The sequence below is a fragment of the Caloenas nicobarica genome, chromosome 4 (genome assembly GCF_036013445.1).
Source record: "Caloenas nicobarica isolate bCalNic1 chromosome 4, bCalNic1.hap1, whole genome shotgun sequence".
Lineage (NCBI taxonomy): Eukaryota > Metazoa > Chordata > Aves > Columbiformes > Columbidae > Caloenas > Caloenas nicobarica.
The window spans coordinates 63,547,672-63,558,179 of record NC_088248.1 but is presented as its reverse complement, the minus strand read 5'-3'; the positions used below and the strand labels follow the sequence as shown (position 1 = coordinate 63,558,179).

Below are 10,508 nucleotides of genomic sequence, written 5' to 3'. Positions count from 1 at the left end.
ACGAATGTTCCGGCATTCTTAAGGCCGTTGCAGCCGGCTCGGAGCCGGCAGTGGGGGCGGGGGAGGCGGTTGGGGTGCGAACGCAGCACAGCCGGGGGCACCGGGGCGCCCGTCGTGCGCGGGTACCGGCGGCCTGGCGCCCGCCCTCCATCCCACCCCGCCAGTGCCAAGCCTGGGAACGCCCCGCTTTCCCCCTGCGCCACGGCGTAGCGGCGGCGGGGGGGTCGGACGGAGGAGTTAGCGGGGGCTGTCAGGGGGAAACGACCTGTCCGGGGGCGTTTGTGGCGACCGAGTGGGTTGCTGTGGGTGCGAGTGTAGGCGGGAAGGGCCGCCCTGTCGGGGGTCCTGATACATTGGAATAGAAAAACAAAGGCCTGATAAAAATAGGATGTATTCTCAAAAGGCTCCGGTATTTTTAGAACCAGTATGGGAGGTATTACGGCATTGAAGAGGGCTTTATTCTAGAAAGTGGCTATTTTGGGGCTTGTATAGTGGTTTGTGATAAGCGGGTGTTCAGTTCCCCCCCCCGAAGATTATTAATTATCTTTGTCTCTTCAGCCTCCCGGGGCGGGGAGCTCGCCCCTCGGCCGAGCCGGTGTCAGGGGAGCCCCCTCCGTTGCATGAGGGATCGCAGCCTCGGGCTCCCGCAGACGGCGGCCTCCCGCCGCAGCCCCAGCCCACCCTTGGGTGTAGGAGGCGCTGGCTCCGCCGGGTCCTTCCCCGCCCCGGCAGCGGCGGCAGCCGCCTCTCATTCCTCCTCCTGCCCCTTCTCACCCGCTGTAACCGGTTCCTCCGGCAGCGGCGGCGTGTCCGGTGGGTCGCCGCCGCCCCCTCTGTTCCCCTCGGCGGCCGCTGCTGCGCATCATCAAACCATGCAGGATGAGCTGCTCCTGGGGGTGACACAGCAGCAGCAGCCAGGCAGCGAGAGGCTGGGCAGCAGCCCCGCATCAGGACACCCCCCTCTCGGCCACCCCTCCTCTGACTTTAAACCCAGTCTCAGCCCCCACCAGGATTTAAACAAGCAGCAACCGCAACAGCAACAGCCGCCGCCTCCTCAGCTGAGCCAGAAGAGGAAAGAGTTTAAGCAGCAGCAGCAGCTCAGCAGCCCAGCCCAGCTCGGCAGCAGCCACCCCCTGAATAACCACCACCCCCCAGACTATCATCACCACCCCCCTCAGCAGCAGCAGCAGCAGTTCAGCCACCCCACTGACAAGTACCAGCAGCAGGAGCACAGGCAACAGCAGCAGTTCCAGCTCCTCAGCGCTCACCCCCCGGAGCCGGCGCGGACGGGGGACTACCCGCACCTCCGGCCCCTCAGCCCCGCCGAGCACACGGGCGGCGCGGACAGCGGGGGCTCGGAGCGGCTCGCCCCTTCCTGCCCGGGGGGATCAGTGTCCGCGGACCCCAATGTGGGGGTGGCCGCCGCCTCCTGCGTGAATCCGCCTCCGTCTCCTCCTCATCTGCAGGCGAGAGCCAAGCTGCCCCCCATGGAGTCCCCCCCGAACAGCCACTTGCTGGGCAGCCCCGGGAACCTCCTGCCCGGCGGGCTCGGCTCTGGCTTCAGCAGCCTGCAGAGCCCGGAGATCCCCAGCCCCCATCACCAGAGCGGGGGCGGCTCCTCCTCGGCGGCTTCCCCTCCTCCTCCGCCGCTGCCCGGCTTCGGCACCCCCTGGTCGGTGCAGACCTCGTCGCCGCCTCCGCAGCAGACGCAGCAGCCTCCGGTCTCCAGCGGCAGCGGCGGCGGCCAGATCAGCGCGATGCCGCCCCCGAGCCCGGAATCCGAGACCAGCTTCTACCCGGGGATCCCGTCATCGATCAACCCCGCTTTCTTCCAGAGCTTCTCGCCGGTGTCTCCTCACAACCCCTGCGCCGGGCCCTTCAGCAGCCCCTTCTCGGCCGCCGCCCCCCCGCCGCCACCGCAGATGAATTTACCTCAGCAGCAGCAGCAACAGCAGAACCGGAGATCCCCAGTGAGCCCCCAGCTCCAGCACCAACACCAGGCAGCGGCCGCCGCCGCCGCCTTCCTGCAGCAGAGAAACTCCTACAACCACCACCAGGTACCGGGCGGCGGCGGGAGGGCCGGGAGCCCGGGCGAGCCGGCTCCGGAAGGGAGCCCGGGGCGGAAAGGGGGAGCCCGGGGCGAGGGGGAGCCCCGGGGCGGAGAGAGGGCCGGGAGGAGGACGCAGGGACGGGAGCGGGGGGCTGCGCTCCCCTCGTTTCGCTGGTCGCGGCAGCCGAGAGGTTTCCCTCTCCCCGCTGCCGACGCCCGGCGAGGCTGCGCGGCGGTGACAGCCCGGCGAGACCGCGGAGGCAGGGCGGGGCCCGGCCGCTGCGACCCGCCGCGCTCGGTCGGCTGACGGCCGGCGGGAGCGCACCTGCGCCCCCCGGCCGGTGCTGGACGGCGGCCGTGGGGCTCGGGCCGGGAGGCGGTTGGCAGCGGCCCGCCCCGCGCCCGGCCGCTGCTCCCCGCCCGTTCCGGGTGGCAGGTGGCGGGGCGGCCGCGTCGCCTGGGCTGTGACCGGCCCTCCTCGGGGCGCCGTCGGCTGCCCAGGGACGTTGTTTGTTTTGGGGTTGAGAGGAGAGGGTTTCCTCTTATAAGAGAGGGTGAACGCTCCTTTTCGTGTCAGGGAGTTTTCACCGTGAAAATATCCCTCTCGTCCCCCCGCAGTCGCGCGTAGCGAGCGCGGTGTCCCCGAACAATGCGCCTGACAGCTCCGGCCGGTGCCGCCTCCCCGGGGAGCCCCTTCCCCGGCCTCAGACCTGCCCTCGCACCCTCTGGGCGTGCTCGCTTGGATGGGGACCGGTCACCGAAAGTAGATTGAGAGGGGAAAGCTGTCAATGTTGTTGCCTTTTATGGGGGTTTGCCCGAAAGTACTTGAATTTGTATCCAAAGACAGAGCTGTGTTTCGGTTGTTATAGTTCTGTTACGGGTTTTAATCAAGTGGCGTAACAATCCCGTGTTAAAATGGAAGTTTATCTTTCTTCCTGGAACGAAATATTCATTGTAAGAAACCAGAAAATAGCAGATCCGCATTAATATTACCTGCTAGTGTGTTATAGCTACATCTTGCTCTGATCATCTGCTCAGTTATGAAAGGCCAAAGTTATATAGGCCTCATTTTTTCTTTCATTCTGCTATTAAATCCCGTCAGTTTTAATCGGTAGAGCTGGATTTGTGAAGCATTTCTATCAGAACTGGAATCTCACATTAAGTGTTCCTGTACAATAATTGATTTGGATGCATCCTGATTAGGAGCTAGTTGTCCTTAACATCTATAATAACCCTCTTCAAACAAATTCCAAAGCAGTTCTCCAACAGTGAGGTGTACAGGAATTTTTTTCTCAGTTACAAGTTGTAGGCAAACTTAAACAGTGCCATGACAGCATAGCTAGCAATATTAGAGGCTTGTTAACATTTGGCATTATCTCTTAAGGTTTGTTTCACAATAGAGTGCCTGCCTCTCCCAAAATTCCAACCAAAGCATTCAAGTTTTACAACATAATTATCTATAATTATATAGAATGGGTTGTTTTCCTGATTACTTGACCAAAAATGGCTTTAGTGGGTTTTTTGATTGTTTTCTGGGTCTGTAGGGGTTATTCTTATAATTTTTATCTTTCTGTCAGAAAACAGAAATTTCTGTTTTATCTAGTACATAACATATTGGCATGCTTTAAATTTTTAAGTTATTAGAATTGCAAGGTGAGGGTTGCTTGCAGCTAAGCTTAGAGATAAAAGTACTGTGTTTTAACTTCACAGAACTGAATTTAGAATATTACACACACACCACCCCCATTTCTATGTTTGAGAAAAAGCCTTTCCAAGAGCAGTCAGATTTGAGAGTACTAAAGATAAATACTGTTCTTCACTGTCAGTCAGGCTCAGTGGGTCCACCTCTTGGTAGTATGACAACCACTATAGGTTGCTTTTTAGCACAAGTTGTGGCTTAGGAATAAAAACTTCTTATCCTGTAAAATCTCCCCTCTGAAGTTTACTGCTTACGTTTTCATATTAAGGATTATAGTGCTCTTGTTAGATACAAAAATACTTGATACCGCATCTAAATAGGGGAGAAAAAAATCCTCAAAAAAACCCCCCCCGATTCCACCCTGCAGAATTCCACAGGTAGTCCCATTCATTACTCCAGAAATCCTTGAGCTTCAGAATAATGCATTTTAATGTGGAAATGTTAGGAAAGGTCCTTCAAATGGATTCTCTGTACAGTAGTCAGTGCTCTTTTTGCTCTTATATGGTAGTACTCAGACAATGATACTCAAAATCCTGGGGGAAAAAAATCAATCTGCCATCTGAATTTTAATTTTTAAATTTCTACTCACTGTAGTGGTATACTACTACTCAATAGAAATGATCATTATTATTGTTATTATAATTTTTAAAGTTATTAGAAATTATTGTGTTAGTTTTGCACAGATCTCACTCTATGATACCAACTAACGTATGCTAAAATAGTCTCAGGGTTTTTTGTAACATGGTTTTTATACCCTGGAGTTGTTCTATTGCATAGCTTTAAAGAATGCTACCAATTACTAAAATTATAATCTAAATTACTTTCACAGTACTGTGGGTGTTTTTGGGAGGTTTATGGGGGAGTGGGAATTAACAGGTTTTTTTATGATGCTGTGTTTTCTTCCTTGTTTCAGTAATTAATTTACATGTTATCAGGAAAGAGTGGTTTATAGAAATCTCTGCACATTGATTACTTGGTAGTTGGTTGGGTGTTTGTTTTTTGGGGGGTTTTTTCGGGGGTTTTTTAAATTTTTTTTTAAGTAGAAAAACATTTCCAGTAATTTCAAAATAATATATATGAATTCTTCTTTTTAGCCTCTTCTGAAGCAGTCGCCCTGGAGCAATCAGAGTAGCGGCTGGAGCACAGGAAATATATCCTGGGGAGGAATGCATGGCAGAGACCATCGTAGAACTGGAAACATGGGAATTCCAGGAACTATGAACCAGATCTCTCCTTTGAAGAAGCCCTTTTCTGGTAATGTCATAGCTCCTCCTAAATTTACTCGCTCCACTCCATCACTGACACCAAAATCGTGGATTGAAGATAATGTTTTCCGAACTGACAACAACAGTAATACTCTCCTTCCTTTGCAGGTAAGGATGACATGTAACTGGTGTGTTCATAGTCTTGCATAGCATTTTGGCTTCCTTCATTTTAAAGGGGCACTGAAGAGTAGTTACAGCCCTAATACTTGGTTTGAAAATTGTATACTTCTATATTATTTTTAATCTTCAATTGCAACTAACCCAAACATAATCACTGTATTTAGCAAGATATGATTCTCACAGTTAAGAATATTGACTGTTAAGAAAGATAGAAACTGTACCTGCTGATGCAGCTACAGAGCAAAATAGGTTTCATCCAGCAAATATTTTTGCTAATGTTGATGTTCATATTATTATATATGCCTTTAAAACTCAGATTTTTTAATTTGCTTGTCCTGTACTGGTTTCCTTACTTTTGTAGATGGCTCTGAGTCTTTGTCATGTTTGTCTTTTGCTGGTATTCTAGGCTGACATTTGCATGTTAGTGAGATTTTTTTTTTTTTTTTTCCCTCCACACTCTAGCAACTTTTGTGTTATGTTTTGGCTGGAAGTTCTATGATTTAGAAGTGTTAAACAGGAGGATATGTCTTAGAACTAAAAGATCTGGGTTCACCTCCTGAATTTTGCCAGTGACATCTTAATGTGATGTTAGGCAAGTCGCTTCACTCCAGCCTCAGTTACCTGTTAGTAAAATGTTATTTTCCCCATTCCTGCCTATATTTGTTTAGTCATGACACTTCTTGTTAGTGGAGACCTTTATTATTATTGTGAATTGCAATCTCAGTTGCCGTTCTAACAATTTATAGTTTTTGCATGGTTTTTTGTTCCGAAAAAAGCTTGGGCAACTTATTTTAGAAATGATGCATTTCAAAATAGAAAGCAGATTATTCCATTAATTCTATACATTCTTTAATTTTTGTTACGCCTATGTCAGCTTTGGTTTTTGTCTCACATAGAGCTACTATATTCCAGCAGAAGTAAAAAAGATAATATGCAGAGAAAATAGAACATTTCTTTACCCTCCACATAAGGCTGTTACAGTTGGTTTTGTTAGGTTTCACACAGAGTAACCTGGAGTTTCATTTTTCGTCACTGTGGCCATATTTGACTTTGCACAGCTGTATTTCTATCAATTAGCAAGCTAATCCATATGTAGCTGTGACAGCGGCAAAAGGGTGCTCCCTGGGACCAGATTTGCCACTGCAGTTCCTATTTTTCTTACCACTTTGCTGGTGGAGTTCCATTTGGCACAAGGGGCCATGTCCCAGCTCTGTCCAGATGAGCTCTGATACTTGGAGTAACCTTGAGGCTAATGGTGACTTTTGGACATACCTAAATTCTGCCCAAAGTGGCATTGGACCTGAAAAGTTAAGAGGATTTGCCTACACTGTGAGGACCTGTTCCATTAGCCTTGAGAGCTGGAATATCACAGTTGAATAATTTTTGTGTGGGTGGAAAGATGGGGAAAAGGTACCATTCTTAATGCAGTCAACCTGTTCTGTTAAGGAAAACAGATTACAGATAGGTAATGCTCTGCGGTGGAGGGCTCCAAGAATAGTTGAAAGTAAACACTGAACTGTCTCCTGAAGATGTTAGCCTAAGGAACAGGGTTAAAAATATTAATGCCGTCATACATTGAAACTGCAGTGACGTATACGTTGGAATTCATATGCAGCTAAGCACAAGTTGGGAATATATTTACTCATTCAATATGCCTTACAAGTCAGCATGACTTTACTTTGAACTTTCAGAAGCTTCCACAGTGGTCATCTAATATAGATGAACTCAGTCGATGTTTAAACAAGTCTTGTGCATTCAAACTATAATCTAAATCATGTCTAGGGTAGAAAAAATGCTTGCAAATTAGCTTTTAATAAATTACATTAATGTTTTCATTTGGGGTTGGTTTGGTGTTTGGTTTGTGGTTTGGTTTCTTTTTTGGGGGTTTTTTTTTGGTTTGGTTTGGTTTTGTTTTTTTTTTTTTTTAAGAGGTAGTGTCTAAGTGAGAAGGTGGGCACACTTAATTATGGTTGGTCTTACTGTGCCACCAGCTAAATAGACCTGTTTGTCTGGCCATATTTATGCTGTTGATCTGTCTATGCTTAAATCTCCCTTATGTGTATAAAGTCATAGTTGCAGAACACAGTATAAATAATCCTCTTTGAAGGTTTTCCGTGCTGTCTGCTGCTACTGTGGAAACACTAGATGTTTCCATAAATTACTTTGCTATCCTAAAATCATGCTCTTATTTTTCAGTTATTATACTACTGTTATATGGTTAATTCCTTGTGATGACTATTACATTTTGCAAGTCGTAATGAAAAAGTTAAATAGAGCTTGGAGCTCACGCTTCTTTTCATCAGGACTTGGGTTGGCAATTGCGATGCTGTCAAACACCCATCTTGCTAATTTGTACTGTGCTTGTCTCCTTCCATAAAAGGCTGAGGTATTTAGATTGAGGATTCTTAAAGATACAGTAGCCATTTCAGAAGATACTAAAAAATAGCTGTAATTAAATTTTGTGGCATTTGGATAGTCTTGCCCAAAAGCATTTATGTGTAGGAAGTAACCTATTTCTTCCAAGCTTCCACAGAGCAAACACACCTTAGAATGTGTTGAATACGTAACTGCATCATTGACAGTTTTGCAGAATACTTTTCCACATGATCATGCATCTGTTTTAGCTGCAGTAATAATTTTGTATGGCAGAGGACAAAGCACATGTCCTCCGAACTTTAGCTAGCTCGAGCTTAGCAAATGAAAACAGCTTGGAGAAGTCAGTGTCCTCACTGACTAACTTTCTGTATGTCATTAATCTTCTGCTACCATTTAAAAAAAAATGCTATATATTTTTGGCAAAGTCTAAATGGCATTCTGCAGTGTCAGCTGCTCGTCCAGTTTCTGTAAATGTGTACCTGATGCAAATAAGATAAGCCACAGAGGAATTGTATCCAAATTGAAAGCTTTTCCCTTCCATGAAACTTCTTTATTCCTTGGTGTCTATATTGATGGATGGTCCCCAGTATAGAACTGACATCAGTTCTGATGAAAATAATGTTTCTTGGCATTTAATATACCAGTGACAATGACTGTCATTACTGATAACTGGATAAGTAATTATGTGTATTACTTAAAGGAATGAAAGCAGATTTTCTGTACTTCATAGTTAAAACTGAAACATCCCATGTGAAGTTGAATTCACAGTGGCCACATTACTTACAGCAAAGCTGCTTTTGCTTACGGCAGTTTTGAAGGACATATCAGAGGAATTTTCCAAAGTTCAAGAGTTGTTGTTTTAAATAATAGTAGTTAAACATTATGGCAACGTTGATTTAAATGTGAGCAAATTAAGCCTATAGCCAAGTTTTTCTTACTGTAAGAAGTTTTTTTTTCTCCCTCAGGTTTTTAAGACAAAACCAACTACATAAATTAAAGTTCTTTCCTATACAAAAGTATGTCTACAACTTTAAGTACTGCCACACTGCTTGCACCATTATAGATACTCCAAATAGGCAAGGAATTGTTGCCTTGTACCAGAATCATTAAGGAACAATTAGAAATCTTGTCAGGTATTCACACTATCTAGCTTAAGCATATAATTGAAGAGCCTGTTTCTCCTTGGGGAGAATCTAGCTCCTTATTTAGCTAATCTAATTCTCTAGAAGAACATACCTGGCACCTCTAACCATATACAGCCACTGGGATTCCGGTTCAGGCACTTCCACTGTATGTCAAGAAGTCAGACGATATGAATATTCTCTCTTCTTTCCTGATCTAAAGTAAAAAAAAAAAAAAATATAGGGCACAAAACTAAAAATATATTTCTAATCCCAGATACTGTTTTTTCCCCAAAAAACATGCTTCAGGCATTTCTATGGCCAAAATGCAGGGAAAGAAATCAGTGTTTTGTATATTCATTTTTTTCATTTATGTCCCTTGGATGAAGAAAATAATTAACTGGTTTGATTTTTTTTTTTAAATTGCAGTATTTACTAACTCTATTTTGATTGCAAGCTTAACATTTCTTAACAACTTTCAAATAAGCTTGCTAAAACCTGTTACGACAATTCAATAATACAATTCAGTGTTATACACTTAACTATTTTCATTCTCTTAAAACCACTGCATTTTATGAATATGAATTTGGGTTTTGTGTCTCTTTTGAGTTAAGGAAACACACTGCCTGTCCGGGTGTTTTTTCACCTTGATTTGTCCTTCCTGTTTGTTCAAACAAAAAGTACGTGCAATGTTCATGGTCCTAAAAGCTGAGCTGTATTATTCTACATTTGAATGTAGCTTTCCAGCTGGGGATTTGTATGGTAAGATACCTTCTCTGACAAATGCAGATTTTTCTTCTTATTTTTGAAATGTGCTAAAGTTTTCAAAGAGAACAAAACATATGCAAAGCAAAATGAGTTTTTAAGATTGTGTGTCACAAAAGGTGTTAGTTTTAGATATTAAATTTAAACTGCTGCAATGTTGCTTTGGTCTGACAATCACTTGCATTTGGATGATTTCAGATTCTCAATATGACAGCTTTAGTACAGTTTAACAAATGTACCTTAACAGTTTAAATGACAAATCTAGATGACACACACACCAGTCAATGCTAGATGAAGAGCAAGTTGCTAAAGTTGGGTTCTTAATGCCATACTTAGAATCTTAAATAGGTGGCCTGTTTCTTCAGCAGTGCTGAGTGTTTGGCAGCTCATGTTAAACTTGAAGGCATTGGGAGTATCTCACTGCGAAGTTCTCTTAATCTTCAGAGTAGTGTAATTGTCCAAACACTGATTTATAAGCCAGGCTTTACAAGTTTATTTTTACTAAGGCAATACTTGCAACAGCGCAGTGTCTTCAGGATTTTTGATGCAGTAGATAGATTACCTGAGGCTGATTAAATAACATACAAAACCAGATATTTGTGTCTGAGGACCATACGGGGGATATCTCTTAACTGCCAAAAATGGCCTCCTACCATACTTTTAACTTCAGGATCAAGACGTTTGAATAAATAGTATTGTGAGCCGCACAGATGAATGATTCAAAGCTATCAATTGCAGAAATTTTGTGTGGCTTACCATACATAACCATAATGGTTTTGTGACTTTTTATGAACTAAGAATTCTTTTTACTGTTAAAATTTGCTTCAGCTACACAGTTCATTCTATTAATGCAAGTCAAAATCAGAGTTAGGAAAATTCATCAAAATATCTAGCAGCTGTGATAGTACAGCATTGATGCATACACTATGTAGTGTATCTTGCCTCATTCTGTCTGCGAAAGCACAGTTGCTCTCTGAGTTAAAATGGATACGTTCTTACCTCAGATCTATCCAAAAGTACATTTACCATATGGTCTGATGTATTTGCATTTAAGTACTCAAGACTGTATAGATATTTCTAGATGTGGGGGAATGGGTAAAAAAACCCCAACC

At 44.9% G+C, this 10,508-nt stretch overlaps 1 protein-coding gene across 2 annotated transcripts in view; it reads left to right on the top strand.

Moving 5' to 3' along the window:
• The first annotated feature begins 620 nt into the window (after positions 1-620).
• Positions 621-10,508, top strand: part of CPEB2 (cytoplasmic polyadenylation element binding protein 2) — a 54,026-nt gene continuing 44,138 nt past the window's right edge. For both annotated transcript variants that reach the window (XM_065634202.1, XM_065634201.1), the window contains exons 1-2: positions 621-2,057; positions 4,844-5,122. In XM_065634202.1, coding sequence (XP_065490274.1) covers positions 621-2,057; positions 4,844-5,122 — 1,716 coding nt within the window. The remainder of the gene's footprint in view (positions 2,058-4,843; positions 5,123-10,508) is intronic.